The sequence below is a fragment of the Sus scrofa genome, chromosome 8, assembly GCF_054392235.1.
Source record: "Sus scrofa isolate SSC_HxYL_T2T_F1_AM1 chromosome 8, Sscrofa_HxYL_maternal_Yorkshire_Landrace_v2.0, whole genome shotgun sequence".
NCBI lineage: Eukaryota > Metazoa > Chordata > Mammalia > Artiodactyla > Suidae > Sus > Sus scrofa.
In genome coordinates, this window is record NC_139390.1 from 76,540,997 (window position 1) to 76,567,941 (window position 26,945).

A 26,945-nucleotide genomic window follows, 5' to 3' on the forward strand; every position below is an offset into this window, starting at 1 on the left:
TGGACATTAAGGTGGACAACACTAAAATGACGTGGTTATGGGAAAAACAAGATTGAAATATGTAGAGCCAGAACCTAGTCTGGGGAAAATTCTTTCAACTGTCAAAATGTAAAGTCAAAAGCAGAGGATTCAGGGAGTTCCTGTTGTGGCTAACGAACCTGACTAGTATCCAGGAGGATGCAGGTTCGATCCCTGGCCCGACTCAGTAGGTTAAGGATTTGGCATTGCTTCGAGTTGCAGTGTAGTTCTCAGACATGGCTGGGATCCTGTGTGGCTGTGACTGTGGTGTAGACTGGCAGCTGCAGCTCCGATTCAACTCCTAGCCTGAGAACTTCCATATGCTGCAGGTGCGGTGCCCCCGCAAAAAAGCAAAGGATCAGTTTACATCAAACCGAGACAAAACAAACCTTCACATTTCAGAAATATACTTAATAATGCAATTAGGCTCTACAATTATAAATGTTTCATACTTTTTTTTCCCTATTTGACTGGAATCATGTTACAGAGAATTTATCAGCATTCCTATGTTTGTAGAGCATCCACTTGAAGTAGCATAACAAATAACTAAGTTCTTCTGTATATGAAGTCCCATGCTTTATGCATCCAGCTAGCTATAATAAAAGCAAACTTTGATCAACCATCCTAATGGAAAGAATAAACCATCTCTCTATTCTTTGTATAGGAGATCATCTCAAAAATAATCATCTTCACTGTTATGTGAAGAGGAGATCAAGATTATGTAACCAAATACACCAGAGGCATATGGAAGTTCTCAGGCTAGGGGTGGAATTGGAGCTGCAGCTGCCAGCCTACACCACAGCCACAGCAACAGCAACATGGGATTGGAGCCGCATCTGCAACCTATACCACAGCTCACAGCAATGCCAGATCTTTTAACCCACTGATCGAAGCCAGGGATTGAACTCACATCTTTGTGGATACTCGTCAGGCTCTTAACCTGCTGAGCCACAAGAACTCCTACATGTTCATTTCAATTTTTCCTTTTAGAGCATCTTTGTAATTATCTGACCCTACAAAACCAGGAACTGCATAATTTAAGATTTTTAAAAAGTTTTGTGTTTTAAACAACAGGCTCTTTTGCTCTCCTCCGTGGATTGGCCCTTGTGCCCGCACTAGGAGTCATGTGACATTCCAGAACAATACCAAAAAAAGGCCATTCTCCCTGGATTCGAACCCAGCTTAGTCACTTACTCGCTGTATGGCATTTCTGCCCTCTCTCTGTCTCTGCTTCCTTACCTCTAAGACAAGGGAATGGAAGGAACTCAGAAAAGAGGGGTGAGAGCTAATTAAAGTACATTTTTGTCAACTATGTATCCCAGCCTTTAACATAGACTATAGATTCAGTAAATGATAGGTATCATTATCAAGGTGTCCCAGGAATCAATTATTTTTCACATGAATTATTTATCAGTTTTGAAAGACTTAGACCTCCTTACAGTAATTCTCCAAACTCAATCTCGAATCCACTAATGAAATTGCTATTGTAGTTTCTCTTATGTTTGAAAATAATTCAAATAACTGAACCAGATAAATACCAGACATTGTATACCAGATAATACTTTTTAAAAAAATGGTCCAGGGAATCTAATACATAACAGGGTGACTATAGTTGATAATACTGTGTTGTGTAACTGAAATTTGCTGGGAGTAGAACTTGAATATTCTTACAAAAAAAAAAAAAGGAAAGTGTGTGAGGTGATATGTTGATTAACTAGGTTGGAGGAACAATTTCACAATGCATATCTAAATCATCACAATGTGTAGCTTGAATATCTTACAATTTATTTGTCAGTTATATCTCAATAAAGCTGAAAAATAAGCAAAAAGTCATCATAGTCATAGTCCAATATCTTATTTTAGAAACATTTTAAAAGAAAAAAATAGTCCTCATATACATTTAAATATGCTCAAAAAGTACCCCCTGTTAAAAAAAAAAAAATTAAAGTCATTATTTCTTTTCTTTTTTTTTTTTTTTTTTTTTTTTTTGCTTTTTAGGGCCTCACCCATGGCTTATGGAAGTTCCCAAGTTAGGGGTCGAATTGGAACTGTTGCTGCCAGCCTACACCACAGCTCACAGCAACGCTGGATCCTTAACCCACTGAGTAAGGCCAGGGATTGAACCTGTGTCCTCATAGATACTAGTCGGATTCGGTTCCTCTGTGCCACAATGGGAACTCCAAAAGCCATTATTTCTTTGTTTCAGGGAAGTGGCATTTTAATCAAGCACCATGATGGTTCTGCTAACTGGACATGGATGGCAGCCTGACCCAGCTGGAAGAATATAATATATCATCTTACTCTGACTCAGAATCTCAGTGCCCTCATTTGCCATCTGTATGACTATGGACAAGCTCTCGGGACCCCAGTTAACTCATGGATGAAGGGCTGATCTTCCCTCCTGGTGAGGTTGGTGTGAGAATCAAACAAACTAATCCACAAGAAAGCCAGCACCCTGAGGGCCATGGTGTCCAGCAAATACTCCATATATATTTTAATCCCTGCTCTCTTTGCAGCATTGCCCAGCTGTTCTTTATCATGACCTCTGCTATAGCCTCAAGACCTGTAAACCTAGACATTAATATGTGCCTTGATGATCTCACATATTTGTGAAACACTTTGGAGTTTTCAGTATGATCTGTTATGGGTAACAGAGATGCTATCCGACTTACCTGTGGTCACACAGCTAGTTAGTTACAGGGCTGAGACCTGGACCCAGTTTTCCCAGACTCCAGGTCCTGCCAGCGCCCCCATTCTCCACGCTCCCTACAGAGCCTCTCACACAGCTTTCAGGCTGGTATATCCATGAGACAGCTCTTTACAGAAAGGGAAAGTGTACTGGGTCCATGAATTATTACTTTGGACTGGAAATTCTCAAGGATGTGTTGAAGGCAAGATTAAAATTATAAGAGGAAATCGCTTATGCTTCCTTGTTCTGCTCTTTCTTTCTCAGAATGGGTTCTGATGACTCATCTCACCTGTTCACCCATCCTGCTTATCTTGGCTGCTGTGAAGCATCATGAGGCACAGCCAGGCATGGGGAAACAAGCCCAGTACCAAAGCAGATAAACCAGGTCCCTACCAGAGTGTAAGCTCCACGAGGGAGAGTGTTCAGTCCATTCTATTCACTCATGTGTCCAAAATCCCTATAATACTACCTGGAACATAATGGATGCTCAATATATATTTGTTGAATGAGTGAATTCTTCTAAACAAGAATGAGATTCTGACATCTAACCTCACAAGGGAATTTTGGGGAGCTGTGAAGTGGCTCTTAGTCTGAATTCTTACAGCAGTTAGAACAGTTTACCTGGAATTGCTGTTAGGTGTCAGGTGTCAGGTGTCTTCTACCTGCACTGCAAACTCTTCTGGGGCAAAGCTGGGCCATGTCTCTGAGAGCAAGAGCACATAGCACAGGAGTTCCTGCTGTGGCGCAATGGGATTGGCAGTGTCTCTGGAGCGCTGTGACGCAGGTACACCCCCCGGCCTGGCACAGTGGTTGAGGATCTGGCATTGCTAGGAACTCTACATGCCAAAGGGTGGCTAAAAAGGAAAAAAAAAAAAAAGTACATAGCACAATGCTAAAGCCCAAGAAGTGTATAAAAGTTGTGTGTTTGTGTGAAGCTGATATTTATACAAATTATGAAGTCAATTTTATAGGTGTATTTCTACCCAAGAAATTCACTTTGGTTTAAACCACAGAAAATAGGGTGGTGTTTCTTTTTAAAAATCCCAAATGCCAGTGTCCTCTAACCAGAATTTTTTTCTGCTAGATGCCTGAATAATCAAAGATTGGATGGGATTAAAGGAGGTGGGGAGATTTGAGGGCTGTGCTGTCCAGGCCTGATGAGGCCTCCCAGAGCCCACCTCCATGTGACAAGTGCAGGGTCCCCCTGATCCCACCTTTGCTATTTCGGTGCTTGTGGTAACTGTATTTCATGCTACAGATAGTACTTTTAGTGGGCAGGGGTGTGGAACAATTTACACAAAAAACTATTGGAAAAACAGTGGCTTGAACCCTAAGCAAAATAAATGACAATTTATATATATATTTGGAAGCATATGGAAGTTCCCAGGCTAGGGGTCAAACTGGAGCTGCAGCTGCTGGCCTACACCACAGCCACAGCAATGCCAGATCCGAGCTGAGTCTACCACCTACACCACAGCTCACGGCAACGCTGGCTCCTTAACCCCTTAAATGAGGCCAGGGATTGAACCTGTATCCTCATGGATACTAGTTGGATTCGTTACCGCTAAGCCATAACAGAAACTCCAACAATAATAATTTTTAAAATCCTGTAAAATAAAAAAATTTCTCACCTACTTTGGGATGACATTCTGTGGCTTCCTGGACTTCTCCAATGACTCCCTTCCACTTGTGCTCAGAGTCACCGACTCCTGCCTCCTCCTATGAATTTTGACACCACACTTTCTGAGTCAGAGCAGGATGTCCAATCCTAAGTATGCACTTGAGAGCAGATTTTTTTTTTTAATTGGAAAATCACAGAAAACAGAATGAGTGCTTACCAAGTTTGGAAAGCAACATGTAGCCAGACATTTTCAGGGCAAATTACCTCACCAGAGACCGTGGCAAGTGACAGTCCCAACTACCCCCAGACAGGTCATGATAAATACATATTCCTCATTCTTACACCCTTTTCTCCAATATAATGTGTCAATCATCACCTCTCCAGAAATACCAACATAAAAAATCTTTTGATGAGGAAAAGGTAAATGTTAGATTTACTCCATACAGTAAAAGAGAATTTTGACAGGGTCATTGTCTCAGAAGGAGGATACCAGGGGGACAGGGATCAAAAGATTTAAAACAGGCTACTCATGGCAGGAAATTGGTGACACAACCATTTTGGATTGGTGGACAGGTGAAGGGAGAGTCTGGGCGGGAATCTTAATAAGCAGCCTATTGTTGAATACACGAGCTGTCAGCGAGATGAGCTCTGTTGACCTGGAAAAACTGACTTGCAAGAATTTCCTGAAGCAAACAATACATTTCTCCATTGGATGACAGTTTTTCATTTTCTAAGTAAGAATTTCCTGGAACATAGAGTTAAGTCATGCTAACATAAATAGTCCTGGTTCTCCAAAGAAAGGTCTAGGAGAGTGGGGGCCTTGTTTGTATCCCTAACTTCTGGTACAGTGCCAAGGACAAATAATTGCATATAGATAAAGATCTGGGTGGTCAGAAAAAATAATTGTTGGGTTGAAAGAACATAATCTTGGCACCTAGTAACAACGTTTTTTTTTTTTTTTGTCTCTTTGCCATTTCTTGAGCCACTCCCAAGGCATATGGAGATTCCCAGGCTAGGGGTCAAACTGGAGCTGTAGCTGCCGGCCTACGCCACAGCCACAGCAACGCAGAATCCTTAACCCACTGAGCAAGGCCAAGGATCGAACCTGCAACCTCACCGTTCCTAGTCAGATTCGTTAACCACTGAGCCACGACGGGAACTCCAACAATGTGTTTTTAAAACAGGCATCATCACCCTATGGTGTGTGTAATGATTGCCCAACGGGGACCTGCTAGGTAGCACAGGGAATTCTATCCAATAGTCTGTGATGGTCTGTATGGGAAAATAATCTGAGAAAGAATGGGTGTGTGAATATGTGTAAGTTTGTTGTACAGCAGAAATTTTCACAACATTGAAAATCAACTATACTTTAATAAAACTTAAAAAAAAAAAAAAAAGGTGTCATTGAAGATTTGAAAGTTTCCACAAGTGGTCTGGCACTCAGGGTTCTGAATTCTAGTCCTGGTTCAACCACTACCCCACTATCTCTCTGTTCCTCACCAGACTAATAAGCAAGTTAGACAAGATTATTTCTAAGTTTCCTTCACCTCTAAAATGCTATCTTTCCCCATATGGACTTGGGAGTATTTAACCTGCCCACAAACACACACTAGGGCACACAGACTTCAGTTGTTGCTTAGAAAAAAACAGTGTGTTCTGGACCTGAGGTTGATTAGGAGAGCTGGTCATGGAGGAGTCCCACTTGGTGTCTACTAATAGTTTGGGGACAACAGAAGCCTCACCAGCCCCAGGACATATAGGCCAAGGTACCCAGGTTCATGATTCCAGAGAGAGAAATCTTTCGTCTTCCAGCATTTCATTCCTAGAGCTTTTGCTTGTGCCAAAAAAAAAAAAAAAAAAAAAAAAGTGGTTTTCTCTGATGAGTCCAGTGGAAACCAACTCCCAGAAATCTCCTCTGTGTGAAAGTTGTCTGAATAGTCAAGTCTGGGGAAAAAATCAAGAATGAAAGAAAAAAAAAAGATCAGCTAAGGGAAATTTAAAAAAAAATGTCCCAGGGGTTCTAGCAGAGGAGAGCAGGGCAAGGACAGAGGCTATAGAAGGGAGAGGGAATAGGGGGTGCAGGTTGGGGTCGGGGGGTGATGTGGATGGAGACGTATATAACAGTGTGTTGGTAAAGCAGCTCTCAAAAAAAAAAAAATATTCCAGATTTATAGCATCTGCTAATTTCCGTGACATGAACCCTCCACCATAGCCACCAAGAATTTACACTACCAAGAATGAAGAACTAGCTAACACTCAGCTCTTGCAGTGAGATGAGCTGGACTGAGCACAGCAATGACTGAAAGCAATGCTGGGAAACGCTCGCTGACCAGTGATGAGCTCCTGCAGGTCCCTTGGGATGATACGTTTCCAGGTCCAGAAAGCTTCCTTCTTCTGTGTCTTTCTCTTCATGAAACTATGACTATGTTTTAGCCTGGGTGTCAGTGAGCATATCCTGTTCTTCAAGAGGAGATTTTTGCATAGGACCTTGAATAAAGTGACATGGTTTTAGCCTCAAAGGATAGGCATCTCTGTTCCCTGGTTTGGATGACAATTACTATTCTTGGTGAACTCTAGCCACTCTGAGCTGGGAGGAGGAGGGCAAAAAGGAACAGGGTATCAGGAAAATCACTTGTGTCCTCACTGGCCTCTGGCCTCTCTCACTCTACCCTCCGTGTAAGGCTCTGGCCTTTCTGTGAGATCAACACTCCTTAGTCCTGGCTTGGAGGAAAACTGAAAGAGTTAGACTCCAAAATAAGCTAATTATCATCCATAGCCTGAGCCAAAGAAAACCAGGGAAACTTTTGGCAAAAAGAAGTTGTCTTCGAGAAATTATTTTCCATGTTACACTTGCATACATGTGTCACGGGCTTGCCATTTCAACAGAAGGGGAAAAACATGACCTTGAGTCTGCTGGCATCCTGTTGCCTTTCCTGCCAGGATCAGAATGTTCCTCCTCTTGTTTCATTTCTGTTCCCCGTAGTGGACTCAAGGTTGGCAAATCTGAGGCTGTAGGCTGAGTCCTGCTGACTTTTTCTCCCCTAAATATTGTGTGCTCTAAGTAATGCATATTGGGCAATACTATTTCATCTTGCTGATGTTTCAGTTTTTGAGCCACGAGCCCAACAAGTTGTTTGAACCTCAAAGCACATTTCCTGTGGCGATGCCAGTCAACAAGAAACTATAGTCACAAAGGTTAAGTATCAAAGAAAGGTGTACTTGGCAAGATCCTCTGACTCCATATTCTTGTTCTAAGATCTGGATTCCCCTCTATTTGGTACAGGGATATGGTCGCTATAACTTGACCATGAGGCTCAGCTGTCTGAGAACAAATCCCAAGACACATGAGGACCATGTCAGACTTTTGCCCGATCTGTGAAAGTCTCACACCAGGAAATGACAGACAACATCCTGATGTTAATTCATGAGCAGTTTGATGCCTCTTGAGTAATAAGTGCAAATTGAGAAATAAACTTCCTTCCTGCTGTTGAAATTTCTATACCTTAGAGTACTTCAACGTATAGAACTAACTAGTATTTTTTTAAATTTAATTATGAAAGAGATTTTGCTTAAAACTTGTCCAAACTAACTTAGGGCAAGTGTGTAGAGGTTAGATTCTTAAAATACAAAAAAAAAAAAAAAAAAAAATTAGGTATCTCTCCCACCACAGAAGTTTTCAAGGATACTTTGGGGAACCACTAAAGGCAAGACAATAATTCTTTGTTTTTTCTAATAACACCTTCTCATATTATGTTATTGAGAATCGATTAAGTGAAAGTAAAATTTATTAATTGGCCAAGAAACTATATTTGAAAGAAAAACATGCCTTACTTTCCTTGGTATAACTTTCCCATCTGAGGTATTCATCTTGAAAACTCATTATCTATGTTCCATTTCTCTTCCTTCCCAAGAAAGTCCTAATTTCAAGCCATTAAGTATAGTTGCATTCCAAGCCTTATAAAATAAACCCTGTGAGTAGATAAAAACAAATAGAAAATAAACAATTCTTATTTCTAAAAAGCAATAAACCCTCAAGAGGGTATCAAACTGGAGTACACATTTAAATACATTATTATATTACTCAGCTTTTTTCCCAAACTTATCTCCTTAGTCATCTGTTCTAGGATCCTTTTCAGAAATCCTTCCCTAAATGCATTTCCCCAATATCTCTGCGCTCAAGCCCATCTCTAATAGTTGTGAGGTCTTGGGATAAGGTTCAAAGGGAGGCCCAATCCCCCTGCCTAAATATTTGAAACTTTCTAAATAAGCTAACAAAATGTTAAATAAAATAGTTCTATGCTTCTACCTTGACAAATACATATCAAAGACATTTTAAAAATAAATAAAACTTACAGACTTTATGTGATGAGTCAGCAAAATAGCAAAGATAACTGAATTTAATTGTTCCACAAACCTGAGTGTTCTGTTATTGTACAGGCCATGTTTGGATGCATGCGCAGTAAAGAAATGCATAATTTATGAGTTACGCTATATTAATGGCTTAAAGTTTATTTTTCTCAGCTGCATTTCAGCAAAATTATTTCTTAGGTTTTTATGACTGCAATTTTCACATAATTTGTGTTCTACAGACATCTTACCAAACTAGATGTTACTTGAATTATTAATCCTTAGGTCGCTTCATTATTAATTTTAATTAGAGGTTTCACTCTGCTAATGTGACGATTTGAATTGTCAATAAGATTTCTAAAACATCACTTAGGTTCAAAAATGAACCATTAATCTTACATTATGTTCACATATTGTAATGTGTTGCTTAGAATACATTACCTAGACAACCAATCTTCCAGAATAGTTGAGAAAACACACAGTGGACCGATTCCTTCAGGTTGTGTTTATTGAGAGGATGGGGAAATTGTTGGTCATAAGTCTTCATGGCCCTTTTGGGTTCCCCCAAGGCTTTTAGGTCAAGCTCTCTGTGAAAATTCTGCTTTTTATTTTTTTTTATTTTTTATTTTTTTATTTTTTTTGTCTTTTTGCTATTTCTTTGGGCCGCTCCCGCGGCATACGGAGGTTCCCAGGCTAGGGGTCGAATCGGAGCTGTAGCCGCCAGCCTACGCCAGAGCCACAGCAACGTGGGATCTGAGCCGGGTCTGCAACCTACACCACAGCTCACGGCAACACCATATTGTTAACCCACTGAGCAAGGCCAGGGACCGAACCCGCAACCTCATGGTTCTTGGTCAGGTTCGTTAACCACTGTGCCACGACGGGACCTCCAAATTCTGCTTTTTAAACACACCTTCAGCTCTTCATTGGAATTCCAGGGCAGAAGAAAAAAGAAGGGGTCCAACCACCACCTTTATTATTTGTTAGCCTTCCCAGTGTTATCCTGGGACAGTCAGCCTTGGGACTGCACTTTGTTAGTCAAGAGAATGGATATTTAGGGTTAAGGATATTTAGATGTTACAGGTCATTCGATGCCCACACTAGCTCTGGTCCCTTATGTGGCAGAGGTGCCCATGTGTTCTTTGGTATGTTTATTTTCCGTATGTTTCTAAGAGAGAGGCCTTCTGTGGCTCTAGCTAAGGACAGGGTGCTCTTCTTTCCTGAGCCTAAAGGCGGTACTGGACCCCATGTGGAAACAGCCAGAACATGATACACTTTATATGTATGTACTTATATATATATTTGTCTTAGTCTACCTTTTAGAATTTAAGCTCTGTAAGAATAGGGGCAGTATTTTGTTCCTATTTTATTCCCAGTTCCTTACGTATACAATGTCTGGCATAAATTATTATTGCCTGTTGATATCCCTGTGTGCTCAACCAAATTGTGGCTCTTGTGAAGGAGAGAATAGATATTTTGACTTCTGAATCTCAGTGCCTCACCCAATCTTGGATACATGGACACTGCTTAATAAATTAATCCATTGGTTAATGTATATGTAACCTTAGACTTCTACCCCAACTGTGGGAAAGAGGAAACAGTATAGTCCATGTCCCACATTGTCTTGATATCAGTTTGCTAAAGATCCAAAGAAGCAGGAAGGAAACATAGAACAAGAGGGGACTTAGAACACAGAAATGTCTCCTGTCCGTCCTGCCATTTGGCCACCGCTAATTTTATTTTCCGTTTCCATTTGAGAATCTTGGACCACCAGTTGGCCAAATCCTCAAAGTTGACTAAAGAACTTCATATCTCTTGAACTTGCTTTTCCCTCTCTCAAGGATCTTTCATTCTTTTACTCCTTTTTTATCATGACTCTCTGAATCTCCCCTTCTTTTTGAACTCAGGATCAACCCTTCATCTTTACCTAGTTCCCTGCTGGATACCACAGAGATGGAAAAATCAGAGGGAAAAGATGTTGTCACAGAGTATACACACTGCTGAGATTAACAATTTTGCTTTTTCTCTCAGCTTTCCTTTTCCAGGGAGGTAACAAAGCTATGGAAGAAAAGCTGTATTCTGTACTTAGAAAATAAGCAAGCACTGGGATTTCACCAGCCATAGCAAGGATTGCTGTGCTACAGAATGGGCAAAAGCTGCACAGTGCTGCACTTCAAATTACCATGCCAATGTTTGTTCTCTTGTGGAAAAAAAGTCTAAGCCAAAGTCCAGAGGGATATTCCTGGATATTTTGCTGGCACAAACCCCCGGGGACCTTTGCACTACCATGGGGTGTGATCAGGGAACCACAATAATGACTGAAATTGAATAGTTTTCTTTTTGTAGACTAGGATAAAATTTTAATCTTTTTTTAAAGGAAATAGAAATTTAAATTTTCCTGCACACTCAAGTTTATGGGGCAAAATTCAGACTCACTACCCAATATTTGAGGACTCAAGAAAGTGATTTGGAGGACAGTAGAGATTGAACTTTTATAAGGGTAGGTTGATAGCTCAGAATTTAAAATACAGCCACTGTCTTTGCTTTTGTTTTAATTGTAATTATTATAAGGCACACAACAGAGCTGACTGCCTCTTTCATAAAGTTTTGCCTACTTTTCATCTACTTTTATAATGGATGTTTATGCAAGATGGAGGAAAAATGACTACAAAAATGTGATAAAAAGATTATATCTTGGAGAAACATGTTACCATAGAAATTCATTTGTAATCTAAATATTTTTCAATTTATTTAGTGACCAGATAATGTATAACTATACTGAATTTAATAAAATTATATTATAAAATAAAGAATCTCATCATATTTGTTATCTCATAGGACTGAAAATTTTCCTGATTCAAAGCACACTTCAAGCTCAAAGGTAGAGTTCTCAGAAGGATGCTGTCTCAGTAGTGGGGTCAAATTAATCCTTGCCTAAAGAATATTTTGAATCCACACTAAAAAAGTTTAAAATTAAGCCTCAAAAACTCAAATTGATTCCTAATTACATAACTGCATCACAAAACAAATTGAAAAATATTTAAAGTAACATAAAAATATGTAATTACATTTATAACCAGCATAAAATTCATAACACTTGACATCTAATCAAAATTTACTAAATACAGGCATTCTACCTTATCAACTTCAAAGATCCCTATGCCCCTGGTTCACTGGTCACCTTGCTACCCACCCCCTTATCTGCACTAGACACTGCCTGGGGCTCAGCAGGTAGAGTAGAGGATAAGAAGATGGCCAGAGGCAATGGTTTGACAGGAGAAAAAAAGTTACTAAATATAGAACAGGGCAAGGCCAACATATTAGGAGAGGAAAAAACAGACACAGGGATGTCACAGATGATAGATTAGTCAACAAGGATGTTCAAAAAGTTATTACTAACATATTCAAGAAAATAGATGAAAGGAAGAACATGAAGAACATGATGAGGAGAGAAATGGAAGAAAAAAAAATCCAAGGCAGATATTTAGAGGTTAAAAATACAGTTAGCCTGAAATGAAAAGTACACTGGCTGAATTACCAGCAGATTAGATACTACAGAAGAAAAACAGTGACCTTGAAGACATAGCAATAGAAACTATCCAAAATGAATCACAGAAAGAAAGGATTTTTTTAAATCAAGAAAACTTCAGTGGAAAACAGGACAATATAACACGGCCTAGCTTACATAGAATTGGAGCCTCAGAAAATAGTGGTGGTTATGGGCAGCCAGAGAAAACATTTGAGGAAATAATAGCACTCAATTTTCCAAATCTGATGAAAATATATATACAAGAAGTTTGATAATCCCCAAGCAGAAAAACATGGATAAAGTAAAAGAGAGACACATTATAATCAAATCACACACACACAGACACACATACAGAACAGTGACAAAAAATAAATTTTAAAGCAATCAGAAGAAAAAGCCCACACTCTGAACAGAAGAACAAAGGTAAGAACGACAGCAGACCTCTCACTACACCAGGAAGCAAAACAGCCCAGGAAGCAATGACATAACATCATTAAAATGCTAAAGGTAGTTACTTATTAACCTAGAATTCTAAACTAAAAACAATCTTTTAAAAGTAATGAAATGAATGGAGTTCCCGTCGTGGCGCAGTGGTTAACAAATTTGACTAGGAACCATGAGGTTGCAGGTTTGATCCCTGCCCTTGCTCAGCAGGTTAACGATCACGCATTGCCAGGAGCTGTGGTGTAGGTTGCAGACCCGGCTTGGATCCTGCGTTGCTGTGGCTCTGGAGTAGGCTGGCAGCTACAGCTCCGATTAGACCCCTAGACTGGGAACTTCCATATGCCACGGGAGTGACCCAAGAAATGGCAAAAAGACAAAAAAAAAAAAAAAAAAAGGTAATGAAATGAAGATTTTTCAGACATACCAAAGATAAAAAGAATTTATCATCAGCAGACTAGCAATGTTAAAAGGAGTCTTCCAGGCAGAAGTAAAAGGATAGAAACTTAGATCTGTACAAAGAACTAAGAACATCTGAAATAGGAAACATGAACGTGAATATAAAAGATATTTTTTATTATCTAAAAGTCTGTCAAAAATTGACTAAGGCAAAAGTAGCAACAATGTATTGTAGAGTTTATAGCATATGAAGAAGTGAAATGTTTGACAATGGCAAAAAGTCAGGGAAAGGGAAATGGAAGTAACCTGTTGTAAAATTATTACACTATATGTGAAGGTACTTACATAGGGTAGATACTGATAAATCCTAGAGAAACTTAAAAATAAGGATCACTAATAAAGTAACAGTATTAAATCATATATTAAAATAAGGTAATATTCAATTAATTCGAAAGATAGTAAGCAGGAAAAGAAGTAGAAAGGACAGAAAGTATATGAGACAAAAGGAAAGAAAGGCCATGATGGTAAATATAAACTCAGTCATACTGAGAATCATATTAAGTGTAAATGGGATAAATATTCAAATTAAAGGCCAAGATTATCAGTCTATAAAAAAGCAAAATCCAAACATATGCTATCTATAATAACTCACTTTAAATTTGAAGACCTGGATAGTTCAAAAGAATTAAAGAAGATTTTCCATATTAATAATAATCAAAGTAAAACTGAACATCTATAATACTTGCAAATTTCAGAACAAGAAATACTGCCAGGAATGGTCATTTCACAATGACAAGTGGCCAACTATTCAAAAAGACCTAACAATTTTCAATGTGTATGATGGTTGTTAAGAACTACACTTTTGTCAAAAGTCATCAAATTTTATACTTAAAATTGGCTAATTTCATTATATACAAATAAAATCTTAATAATGACACCCCCGCAAAAAATCCATAATCCATTGATCACCACACTTTCACATGTGGTGTTGTATTTGTCTATGTCCTTTCTAAAAGCCAAGTAAACTTAATGCTGGTGAAGCCTATTGTGTTTGATTTTCATTCTGAGCATCAGACCACTACTGCTAGTTAGACAACAAGTTTTGCAGTCATTGACTCCTATAGTTCTCCCCATATAACTTTCATATATCTATATTCTATCATTATTCCCAGCATAGGCCCACATCATTCATTTCAACAAATATTCTACAAAGAGCATCTTGCTTTATGCTGGAAATGCTGCTATTTGCTTGAATTCAAAGCTGAGTCTCTGGCTTTGGCTAAGATAATTCCAGTCTAATGCAGCAGTTGCTTACATAGGTTGAATGCCGTAAGAAGATGGAGAATAGAAGGTCTAGGGGCCTGTGGAAAAACATAATTATAAATAGTACCATCTCATAAGTACTTACTAGATTTCAACGGTCTTTTCTAGTTCTCCCATAACTCTTCAAGGCAGAAACTATTGCCATTTTACAATTAGAAAGCAACCTCAAAAAACTTAAGGAACTTGCTCAAGGTCCTACATTAAGAGGCAAAGAAAATCTGGCTGATTCCCAACCCCTTGATCTTTCTACCATATTATGCTACTTGAAAAGGGAAATAACATGTAAGTAATTGCTTCCTGGAGGTACCAATAGATGCACTTGACCGTTAAAAAAAAAAAAAAGAGTTGGAATTTGCTAATGGTTAAGGTAAGAACTAAACTGCAAAAAGGAGAAATGTGTGCAAGCACATTAAAACCTGAATGGTCATTATATGTGCAGAGAAGAGTTTACTGCCCCGTACCAAGTGAAATATATGGAATATATGTAAGGGATGGGACAGAGATACATTAGAGAGAAAGCAGATAATCATTTCTCAAAAAGTTTTGCTCCTTTTTTGAATTTCCCCCTTGTATTTCACCTTCAATATCGCAAGAATTATTCTACTAAAATACAAGTACAATTGTGTCACTCACCTATGGGCAAACATTCAAGGTTTCTCTTTTCCCCACAGTGTAAGGTCCAAATTTCTTAGCATTCATGCTCCGTGTGCTTTGTTTTCCTAATCTTTGAAATGGGTATATTTTGAATAACTATTTCCTCAGTTACTATAAGGAGATTTTATACACACAAAACAGTCTAAGCCTTGTCTTATATAACAAATATAAAATGGTTTGTTTTGACTAAATCTTAGTGATTATTATTACTAATTATTATTATTGCTATTCTTTGTGCTATCATAGTATGGTGGGTTGAATCAGACATTTAGCAGAGATTTTTGGTGAAAATACAGAGTGTTGAAATTGACATACAAGTACTTCAATTGATTTTTTTTAAAAATCAACATATTAGGAAGTGGAGTACAGGTAGTACGATCTTATGGTTTTACTTTTCTCTTTATTTCCCTTTTGATGCCTGCCACAAACAGCGTCCTTAGTTGGATATAATAATTAGCAAATAATTTGGCCCAACAGGCCAAAGAACCAAAACAAATTCTGCTCCATGGTAACATTTATTTTAGATTAACTGCAGAGAACATTGTGAAGCTGTCAGCCTTATCTGCAAGGACATCAGAATCTGGCAGTCCTGTTAGGAAAAGCCCAGACTGTGTGGTAATTTACTGTCTCTACCTGTTGTGCAAACCTTTAAGGAGTGATGAAAGTTAAAATGGCATTACTTCAACTTGACTTTTGTGACTGGAAATTCCTAGCAGATAATATCTGCACACTGGGAACTTATTACATAGCCACAACTTTGACCCATGAAACAAAATCACTGAAAGAATATTTTTGCTTGTGGAGGTTATCTAGATCTTATATACAGAGACCTTCATTTCACACAGTTACCCATGTATATAAGAAAAAAATTTTCACAAAATGACCCCGAAACTAATTGCACGTGATGCATTATAGTATACTTTTAAAATTCTAACCTATTGTATTCAATTCCATTATACTTAAAAAGAATAGTTGCAACACATAAAGTTGATTTTATGGCTTACTAATGCATTGTGACTTGTAGTTTAAAAAGCTTTGTACTGGTATCTTAGGACAGCGCCAAGCTTTGACAGTCCATGATATAGTCTATGTCCTTCTTAGTCCCTTCCAAGATACTTGGAGAGTTGGTAGAGGTAAGATGCTTAGATCACTGGTTTCACACAACTTACACATCATCCACCTTCAGTCTAATGATCAGATCCTGACCTACCATTGGAGGTCTCTGGGAACTCCGTGGCATGAAGTGTTTGGGTTGAGTTGGGACATGTAGGAGGACCTCAGGGCTGTCACCACTCTAGGGGCCAGTAGCTGTCATCACTCCTACATTTGGTTCCTCATTCAAAGTAGACGGAAGAATTTTTTAAATGCATAATTTCCTAGGAGGGCTTAGAAAATGAAATGCACTCAGTAGATTTAAGATTTACATGATGTCTTTCTTTCCCATCTTTCTTTCCTTGTCCAGAGGAAGACTGACTTTGAGCCAATGGGCTTCTGTATTAGACAGTCTTGGGTTTTTAACTCTACCTTTAAGACCATTTACTCTAAGTTTTCTTCATCTATAAATGAGAATAATGGTATCAACTTTATAGCATTCTTGAAATTATTAAAATAATTTATCATGAAAAGCCAGGCACTGCTTCTGACCTAGAATTGGGGCCATAAAAAATATTATTCCCCTTCCCTTCCCTTTGTTCTTTACCCCAGAACATGAATCATTTCCAAACATCAGTGGGCATAGTCCTTGAGATAACAAGCAACCCACTAAAAGATATAGAAAAAATTTTCTTTGGCAGAAACACACCCCAAAGCTTGGTTAGAGTCCAAAAAGAAAAATTTAGCACTATGAATATGAACTTCATTTTCCCCCCAAATCAAATTAAAAGCCTGTAAAGTGGTCAACCACCATGTTTACAGGCTGTAAAGTAAACGGGTAATTAAGAGGCTGTTCACTTTCTCTTTAGTGAAAAAATAAGAAGAAATAAATATAGTATGTAACCATGCCAATTACTGATTTCTTCCTTGAGTCAGGCACAATAAAGAGATTGTACCTGGATCCAGTTTTTTGGTTTTTGTTTTTTGTCTTTTTAGGGCCTCTTACTTGGCATATGGAGGATCCCAGGATAGGGGTCAAATTGGGGCTGTAGCCATCTGCCTACACCACAGCTCACAGCAATGCCAGATCCTTAACCCACAGAGTGAGGCCAGGGATTGAACCTGGATCCTCATGGATACTAGTCAGATTCATTTTCATTGGGCCACGATGGGAACTCTATGGGTCCAGTTTTGTATGTGGGGCAGCAAAACTTAAAAGCAAAGGGGTCACTAAACATAAACAGAGTAAGAACTATCAAGTCAATTATCAACAGTGTCAACTAATTTATATTCTACTCCATAATTTTAAAGCACCATATCCCAACCTCCATCAGATGTCACTCTAAAATCTATTGTCATTATTTCTTTGTTCTTCTGGTCTGTTCCTCTAGAGGAGCAAAATTTATCCCTCTAGTATATGTATAGTCCAAGAAAATGCCAGCCACTGGAGATGCTACGAAATGTGGTTAATGTTTTTGGTAAGTTGCTGGGATAAGCAACTCAACTAACCAAGAATTAATTAAGAAGAGTAATGCCAGGAGTTCCCATTGTGGTTCAGTGGTTAACGAATCTGACTAGGAACCATGAGGTTGCGCGTTCGATCCCTGGCCTCGCTCAGTGGGTTAAGGATCTGGTGTTGCCTGAGCTGTGGTGCAGGTTGCAGATGTGGCTTGGATCCCAAGTTGCTGTGGCTGTGCCGTAGGCTGGCAGCTACAGCTCTGATTCGACTCATAGCCTGGGAACCTCCATATGCCCGGGAGTGGCCCAAGAAATGGCAAAAAAAAAAAAAGAATAATGCCAATAATTATCTAATCTGGGTTTCAACCTTTACAAAATAATTTACAGATATGATAGCCCTCACCATGTCATTACCACCAGCAGTGCAGTGTTTCTAGTCTTATTTCAGTTGGAAGTACATCTGAGCGCTTTCAAGGTATTTGCTAATGTTCCTCTCATCTGTCCATCCACATCCTCCAACCACAATCCCCGAATATCACAAAATTGCTCAGAAAATAATATTTCATTGTATATATACATACTTAAGGTAGAGTCTATCATAGGTGATATATAACCAAGCCCTCTTCCCTCCCTTTTCCCCCATACTTTCCACCCACCTGTCCTAACTGAAGTTCATGGTTTTTTAATCACTTGTACTTCAGAACTTTTAAATGGTTCAGTCAACCACAAGCCAAACCTTGCCTTTAACATAATTATCCTTAACATGGTGCCAAAGATTACAGATACTGAGAGGCCTTTCCAAGACAATAACCTTTTGTTCTAACTCTATCCTCAAACTTACACTGAACACACCTAATATCCCCTGGGGACCTGAAAGCCCCCCAAAGATCCCCCAAACCACCATTCTCCAGTTTTCCATAACTTATGCTGTTTCATGCAACTTCCATCTCAGTGTAGACTCTGTGGGTGGTCATTTCTGCAAAGTAAGGTCCCTGTGGCTTACACCAGGCTGATCCTACTTCTTGCTCACTCTCACTGTCTTCCTCTGTTTTTGTCCCTTAGCTACAAAATATTGCTGAAGAAATGAAATCATGGGGATTGGGATCGGTGTTCTTCAATGCTTTCTAATCCTAAATGACTGTTTCCTGATATTTCACAGACTTTTTGTTCTTTAAGACCTTTGGACTTTTGGAAACTGTTGTCCCAAATCCTCACGACTTCCCTCGAACACCCAGCCCTGTCATGAGCCCTGACCACTCAGGGCCTGTATGTCCCCTGCTTTACTCTGATGACCTCTAGACTTATCTCCCTTCATCCTAAAAATCTCTCTGTATCCTCACCTTTTTCTCCTACTTTCTTGATATTGAGAAATAATTCCCCCACCCTGACCCATTTACTAAATACAGGTAGTCGATAAAGCTGATTACTTAACCTGAACTATAAGAGTACAAGTTTATGCATGACTTCTTTTTCTTTTATTTTTAAAGTTATTCTTAATGTTCATGATTTTATTATTTTTCCTTTCTTAATGTTCATGATTTTATTATTTTTCCTTTAATGATATTTCACATAGCATTTACTTTCAACCACATTTTGCAAATGTGAACTTATGTGGTTTTCATAATAATCCTGTGAGGACTGTTTTCAAGACTTGAAAAGAAATAAAAAGGTTAAGGTTGGTTGTGAGACAGTGGAATGCAGAAAGGCCAAAAATGGAGCAGATACAATGAGAAAAGCTGTAATGAGAGATCACGTGATATGGAAAAACACAGAATAAGACTTTCTACTTCTTCATTCCAGGCCCAAGTCGTAAGTGCTGCTATTTCCAGTCTTGGCCATCTATTAACTTCCTTCCTGGCCTGCTGCTAAGTACCAAATAAATACTAATACCATCAACATCCCCTTCATGCAGAGCTTTTATTTTGCTAATGTTTGATAAGATTTCAATTACTTCTGACACATATTCCGTGTGTCTCTTTAAATAAATGCACAAATAGACAGAGGCAAGAAGAATAAAAACAAAAATAGAAGTATTCCTGCCCAAAAAATGTATGGAAAGGTAGTAAAAAAAAAAAAAAATTGAAAAACTATGGACAACATTCAAAAATCAACTTTTGATGCTTCATAGTTCTTTTAGCTAACACCCATGTTGTGACACCATGGGTGTGATACTTTTATTTGTGGTTTATACACTAAGGACTTCCTAAATTTTGCTGTCATAAAATCAGAGTCATCATGATGTTTTTATTCTTCAAAAATGTCTCCTTATAACATAAACTGAGTATCTCCATGGAGAAATTTCCCCTTTCTCCGTGTTGATTTCCTTTTTGTAAAAATTTGTCATACCACCATTTCTTCATCTTACATTATGCAGCATTTATTTAATCAGGACTACTTCCATAAACATTTAGGAAATAATTTGAAGAAAATAGGGGTGAAAACTTAATTTGAAGCAATTTTAAAATCCTTTAAAAATTGCCCAAAGCCAGTATTTTTGAAGGGTGCTTAGTGTAATTTGAAATGATTTTAAATCAAGGCAAGTTGCTCAAATCATCCAAATCTTCACTACAGACAACACGACAACAGGTTTCCTAATACACAGATGGGAGGGTATTAGATTTAATGAATGTCAAGTTAAATCTATCCATTTTTGGATAAAATCTATTAGATAGATTTAATGAATGTCAAGTTTGGAGTCTATCCATTTTCAAATCTCTCATAAATCCTGCCCTAGGACACTATATAGTGTGAGTGGTTAGTAAAGGTCTGTTGAATTGAATATCCACTATGTCCTCACTTTCTGTCCCATCCTGAATCTTTTATTTTCTCTGACCCTCTGGTACACCACTTAGTAAGTGGTAAATTTGTGTACATAAGTGGTGGAAACACCTCGAGTGGATTTAACAGCATTCCACTAGAAGTAATATCTGAACTGGTGTCTGAACAATGGGGTAGAGGGGGGAGTGGCTACTCCAGCCTTCAGTGACTAAGTCCTGTCTCCTTCCAGTGCCCCCATCTCAGTCCTTTCCCTGCCTCCCAAGCTCACAGGTTAGGATCCAGATATAGGAATCGCTGGCTGCTGCTGGTAGACACAATGCTCATTCTAGTCTCAACCCTTTTACTCATTGGGTCATATCCTTTTTCAATGTTTTCCCTACCTTTTAATCTCCCAGTTCACCTGGGAAAGTCTTTGAGACTCAACTCAAGAGGCACCTCTCTGCACAGAGAAGCTTCTCCCAAGTTCTTCTCTGGGAATTTGGTCCATCTCTTGAGAAACAAAATTAAGTGACCTACCTCTATGCTCCTGTCATATCCTGGGCATACCCCTCATGGGTTTTACCACGATGCTTGATAATTTTCTGTATATATGTCTGCTTCCTTTGTTAAACTGAAAGTTTGATGATAGTGGGATGCATCTGATACTTTTTTTGGTATTCCTTGGATCTAATATGATTTCAAACTCATAAATGCTAACTTAAAAATAAACCAGTGGATAAAGGAAGAAAAGGGAGTATTTAATAGTGAATACATAGATATGTTAGCAGGATAACTTTAAAAGTAATACGAAAGACGGAAGATATTTTTCAGGACTTGTTCACTGTGAGTGATGGAATCACAATTCAAGTCGGATTGACAAGAGAAGAGAATCTATTTTCTATACAGTAATGAAAGTCAACAGATTAGGTAGGAGAAAACTAGGTTCAGGTGCTCAAACAACATTCCCAATAATCTTATCCATGTGGGCCAGGTCTATGCTTTCCTTTGCGAGGGTCCATTCTGGGTCAGGTTTCCCCAAGTCTTGACAAGATTCCAGGCATCCATCTTTCCAGTTGAACAGTTCCAGCCAGAAACAAGAGCCTCTCAAATCCCACTGTTCCTGCACACTTGGCACTGTTTCATGGGCCAGTCTTAACTCATTGGCTGCACTGTGAACCCATATTGGCCTGGGCATAAGTAGGAAGCAGTGAACAGCATTGCTCTAAGGTCGCAGCCTACTCCCACCACACCACACCCCTGCCATTCTGAGCTCAGAATTGAAGTCATCTCTCTTTAATCATGCGGCTTGACAAGGGCATTAGTTAGGATTTCCAAAGGAAAACCAGGATTCTGTTTTAAGAAGGAGGAAGGCTGGTTTGCACTCTTCCTGGTTTGCTGATAGTTGACGGTCACCTTCTTGTTGCATTCCCACATGAAAGAGAGAGACAGAGGATCAGCTCTCTGGGTATCTTTTCTTATAAAGGCACTAATCCCACCCTGAGGGCCCCCACACTGAGGGCTTCATGGAAACTTAATTACCTCTTGAAGGCCCCATCTCTTTATAGGGTCACAATAGATTATAAGGCTTCAACAGATGAATTTGGCAGGACACAAATATTTAGTCCATAACAATAAGGTTGGGAAACACTTCTATGTTGTTTATTTAACACATACTTATATAAAAATATGTGCTATTGTTCTACAAATGCTAACACATTTCGTATTCCTAACAACCATGTGAGGCAGGCACTATCATTAGCTCCCTTTCATAAAGGAAAAGCAAGACCAGAGAGAGATTAAATAAATTGCCCAAGGGAGTTCCCTTTGTGGCTCAGCAGATTAAGAACCTGACACAGAGTCGTGAGGATGAGGATTCGAATCCTGGCCTGGCTCAGGGGGTTAAGGATTTGGGTTGCTGGGGGCTGTGGTGTGGGTCACAGTTGCGGCTCGGAACCCTAGTTGACCCACTGAGCGAGGCCAGGGATCAAACCTGCAACCTCATGTGATGTAGACCAGCTGCTGCAGCTCCGATTTGACCCCCAGGAACTTCCATATGCTGCAGGTACAGACGAAAAAAAAGGAAATAAATAAATAAATTGCCCATGGTCCCTTGGTCATGTCACAAGGAAGTGTGTATCTGAGACTTCAACCCTGACTGCCTGACAGACTCTCTCTGTTCGAGAGAGAGACCCATTCCCTCAGCTCTCCTACCTGAGATATTCTCACAAACAGAATATCTCACCCATCCACGAGGTCCCCATCGACCCTGGAGGATCCAATTAAACCATCTAGTTTATTCCAAAAAGGAATACTGAAACTGATGGTGAAAGTGAATTGTGGAGTTCCCATTGTGGTGTAGCAGAAATGAATCTGACTTGGAACCATGAGGTTTCAGGTTTGATCCCTGGCCTTGCTCAGTGGGTCAAGGATCTGGCATTGCCATGAGCTATGGTGTAGATCGCAGACTCTGCTGGATCTGGCATTGCTGTGGCTCCGATTAAACGCCCAGCCTGGGAACCTCCATATGACAGTGGGTGCAGCCCTATAAAAGACAAAAAGACAAAAAAAAAAAAAAAACCCAAAAAACCAAAAAACAAAAACCTTAATTATGTAGTGAGAAGGCCTTAGCCACACAGAATTTGAAATGTTTCATTGACATTTTAAAGAGCTGAAGTACACTGGTAGCTGATTCTCAAGAGACAATCAATTCCAGAAACAGGCAAATTCAGAAGACATGGAGTGAAATGTACTAGTAATCTAATATTTATATATTTTGAAAAACATATCTATTTGCTGCTTATAGTTAAGTCAGGAATCGCTAGGTACTCGCTGTCTGATGTTTATGAGCTGTTCTGTCCACAGAAAGGTCTAGAAAATGTGAACAGATCTCCTGAGCCCAAGAGCTCCGGTACACGGCCTGAGCAACTGTCCTGAGGGACAGAACAGCCACCTGTACAACAAACAGTGGTACTCCCGGAATTACTAGAGTTTAAGACGTTCCAGAATTTCAAAGAGAGGAAAGATAAGAGATTACAACACTGCATCCTAAAATAAACACTGAATTAAACTGCGATGATCCGCCGCTCACTCTCCTGCCAGGCCCCTTTTGGCAGAATGATGGCGCTAAATGCGATTTGTTTCAGATCCTAAAATACCAAGAATAAGCCAAATATTCTTACAGGTTAACTGAGGTGACAGATGTATTTTTAAAAGAGTGCGTTTATTCCAGAGGTAAATAAAATCTACAAAACCCAAATTAAAGAGAAAGAGGAGCATTACACCAAAAAAGGGCTGCCATTCCAGCCTCCACTCTTCCAATCTCCAGAACAAAGTAAACTCTCGCCCGTAAAGTCGTGCTGCAGTCTCTACACTGATCTAACTGGTCTGACTGCCCCTGTCCCGCGGCCAGAGATGGCCAAACGCCCAAGGCCTCCTTCCCCGCGCAGGCTGTAGCCCCCGCGTGCCGGCGACTCACTCCCCCTGTGGATTTGGGCACTAAAATGACACCGTGAGGGCGCGGATTTGCAGATTTCGCGGGAGGCAGGCGGGGCGGCGCCCTCCTTCGGGACCCAGGAATGACCCGCGCGTCCGGGAATTTCCCTGGCACTGGGCTGCCAGTTCCAGTCCCGTCAGGATAAAAGGCCTTCGCACCGCTCAGGGAGCCACAGAGCCTGCTCCGCCAGCACTCCCTCCAGCCCTCCCGCCGCAGACAGCCACCCTCCGAGCTAAGCCCCATGGCCAGCGCCGCGATCGCCGCCTCTCCCTGCGCCCCGCGTCTCCTCCGTACCGCGCTGCTGCTCCTGCTCCTGGTGTCCGCCGGCCGGCGCACAGCAGGTGAGACTCGGCGCCTGGCATCCCTAGGCCGGACCCCGGGGGCGGGGGGGGGGGGTGCCCGTCGGGGAACACCCCAATAACCAAGTCTGTTGTTCCAGCAGGGGCCCCCGTGGGTGGCGAACTGCGCTGCCAGTGCCTGCAGACGGTGCAAGGAATTCACCTCAAGAACATCCAGAACCTGAAGGTGACGCCCCCGGGACCCCACTGTGACCAAACGGAAGTCCTGTAAGTTTCCCTGCCCGCCACTGTCCTTGTCACCCCCAGAGTCCCAATGCCCCCACCCTGACTCCCCAGCCCGACCTCCTGCCTCACGTGGATTCTTCCTGCTCTCTGCAGAGCCACTCTCAAGAATGGTCAGGAAGCTTGTCTCAACCCTGAAGCCCCCATGGTTAAGAAAATCATCAATAAGATGCTAAACAAGTAAGTTATGGTTTTTATTCTCATTTGCAACTAAAGCCATTGGTTACAAATTCTGGCATCTATCACCTGAAAATCATATTAGGAAAACCAACCGTTTAGCGCAGGACTGAAAATCATTACTTATTTCACCATTAAATCTGGCCTGCTCTGGAGTCAGAAGGATATTTCCAGCTCCCTCTATCCTTTTCCATCACCATTCAAAAGAGTGTAGGTAAATGTTCCTAAAAGATTAAGTAGATTTAGCCAGTGATGCTAAATTTATATAAATGCATAAATGCTTCCAACCCATGAAGAAACAAACATTGTTTACCTTGGTCTTTTACGGGATTCAGACCTGAGAAAGAGAAGTCTTGGGTTTTGGCAACATGGGCTTCTAAATCTTAGTGAAGAGGAGGGACTTTGCAGTGAGAGCTCCCTGAGTCCAAATCTAGGATAATAGGGAAAGGTTTTTAATCCCTTTGAGCAGGGACTGTTTCTGGGTGCAGAGCTGGACCAGGGTCTTTAGGCAATGGCCTCAGGGACCAGTATCAGAGCAACTGTCCTGAGCACCTGTCACACTAACCCTTTTCTCATCACAGTGGCAGAGTCAACTGACCTAAAAGGAAGAAGCTTATTGGCCACAGTTCCTGAAATGCCGTCTCTGCTCTTATCTGAACTGAAAATGAAGAGAACAGCTGGCATACATCGAGAAAGGACTTGATGTGCTGGACTACTTTTTATGAGTTCTAGTTATTTATATATGTATTTATTTATTTTTCATAGCTCATTATTATAATATTTGACATGTTAGTATTTAAAGATGTGAATGTTTAATCAATTCTGACTCAGTTCTGATTGTTATTTAATATGAAGATGATGGATTTTAAATGTTTTATTACTTAATTAGTATTTATTTGGAGACCATAAAGTGCCAGGCACTGTGGTGGGGGGGGAGGGGCAGGGAGGGAGTTCTCTCAATCACAGGGTAAGATCACTGTTGGAATCAGGGGAAGTGTGTGCACCTCTATGTTTGTACTTGTTTAAAAGAATGCCAATTGTTATTTATTGAAATTATTTCACATTATATGGTCAACACTTGTGTGTTGACGTTTCCCTTGGACATTTTATGTCTTGCTTGTAGGGCATAGTGCCTTGTTAAATATTCATTTTGCAATGTTTCTCTTTGTTCTGGAACAGAGAAGTAAAAACTACTGTTACTTTTTTTTTAATGACATGAAAATAAAGGTTTTGCAAAAAAAATAACATGATTATTATTAATTTTTTAAAATTCTTCCTGATGTTGAGTTTCTCTTGGGTGCTCAAGGTATTATACAGTTAGACTTAGGTTGTTCCTACCTTCATGCTTTCTCCTGGCTCTTGCTTTCCTTACTTTCCTCTTATTGAACAAGGAATATTTGACACACTATCCTCTCCAACCACCTTGAGAATCCTACTTTATTTTTTAAAATAAAGGATTGCTGTTTTATTCACACCTATCAACTCAAAATTTGCTCTTCATAAACTGTTGCACTCGTATCAATCTTTCATCAAGGGCGCCTACTAAATGGTTTTGTTAAGTGGTTTTTCAAACAATTATACAATTCTTTTCCTTTTAATGAAGCTAGGGGCAAAAAAATAGAAAAGTGGATTCTTCCGAAGCACTCAATTTGTGCTATTTAAAATAACAATAATAATGGTCAGTGGCAATGAATACATACTACACAGTAAAATATATTAGAAAAATTACGCAAAGGATAGGTAGGGAGATAAATGGATTTAGAATATAACACATTTCTTCAATTGTTAAAGAAAGTATTAAGGAAAATTGTAATGTGGCAAAAATACAGTAATTTTTAGGGCAACCACTAAAAAGAAAATGCAAAATTTTAGATTTAAAAAAATTGGAAAAAAAAGAGATCAAATGGAATAAAAAATACCTGAATAATACAAAAGTAGACAAAAATTAAGGTACATGGGAATGAAACAACAGATGGCACAGGGAGAGATGGCTTCCATTCAGAAGAATGCCTAATATAAGTAGAGTGTCTCATGCACCTAGAGAGTATTACGCTAAGTAAAGCTAAGTCAGAAAAAGGCGAATACCATGTGGCATCACTTATGTGTGGAATCCAAAATATGGCACAAATAAACATATCTATTAAAAAACAGTCTCACAGACATGGAGAACAGACTCCTGGTTGCCAAGGGGGAGAGGGGAAGGAGTGTGATAGACCGGGAGTTTGAGGTTAGTAGATGCAAACTATTACATGGATAGAATAAATAAGCAATGGGGTCCTACTGTCCATTAGAGGGAACTATATCCAATCTCTTGAGATAGAACATGATGAAAGATAAGAAAAGGTATGTGTGTATACACACACAGT

General features: G+C 39.7%; 1 protein-coding gene and 1 long non-coding RNA gene across 7 annotated transcripts in view; one reads left to right on the forward strand and one right to left on the reverse strand.

Moving 5' to 3' along the window:
- LOC146400866 (uncharacterized) overlaps positions 1-24,335 on the reverse strand; it is a 78,757-nt gene extending 54,422 nt beyond the window's left edge. For 3 of the 4 annotated variants that reach the window (XR_014813787.1, XR_014813773.1, XR_014813791.1), the window contains exon 1: positions 24,116-24,335. This is a non-coding gene — a long non-coding RNA (uncharacterized LOC146400866). Of the gene's footprint in view, positions 1-3,328; positions 3,562-4,338; positions 4,427-8,159; positions 8,298-24,115 lie in introns of all 4 variants that reach the window. The other variant, XR_014813794.1, reaches the window with a different exon arrangement.
- On the forward strand, positions 23,993-26,057 carry LOC102157763 (growth-regulated protein homolog gamma-like). 3 transcript variants are annotated; one of them, XM_084973914.1, is made up of 4 exons: positions 23,993-24,162; positions 24,261-24,387; positions 24,499-24,582; positions 25,161-26,057. In XM_084973914.1, the coding sequence occupies exons 1-4, from the start codon at positions 24,063-24,065 to the stop codon at positions 25,174-25,176; spliced, it is 327 nt and encodes a 108-aa protein (XP_084830040.1). In that variant the 5' UTR covers positions 23,993-24,062; the 3' UTR covers positions 25,177-26,057. The 3 variants fall into 3 exon arrangements, with proteins under 3 accessions (XP_084830040.1, XP_084830041.1, XP_084830042.1); XM_084973915.1 differs by having other exon boundaries at positions 24,264-24,387; positions 25,161-25,839; XM_084973916.1 differs by lacking the exon at positions 25,161-26,057 and having other exon boundaries at positions 24,264-24,387; positions 24,499-24,586.
- Positions 26,058-26,945: the final 888 nt, after the last annotated feature.

What these genes read in the sequence shown, in the direction of transcription:
- LOC102157763 (XM_084973914.1), top strand. Translation starts at nt 24,063, where the DNA reads ATGGCCAGCGCCGCGATCGCCGCCTCTCCCTGCGCCCCGCGTCTCCTC. An exon ending in CGCCGGCCGGCGCACAGCAG is followed by an intron (nt 24,163 to 24,260) that starts GTGAGACTCGGC and finishes CTGTTGTTCCAG; the next exon opens with CAGGGGCCCCCGTGGGTGGC. An exon ending in TGTGACCAAACGGAAGTCCT is followed by an intron (nt 24,388 to 24,498) that starts GTAAGTTTCCCT and finishes TGCTCTCTGCAG; the next exon opens with AGCCACTCTCAAGAATGGTC.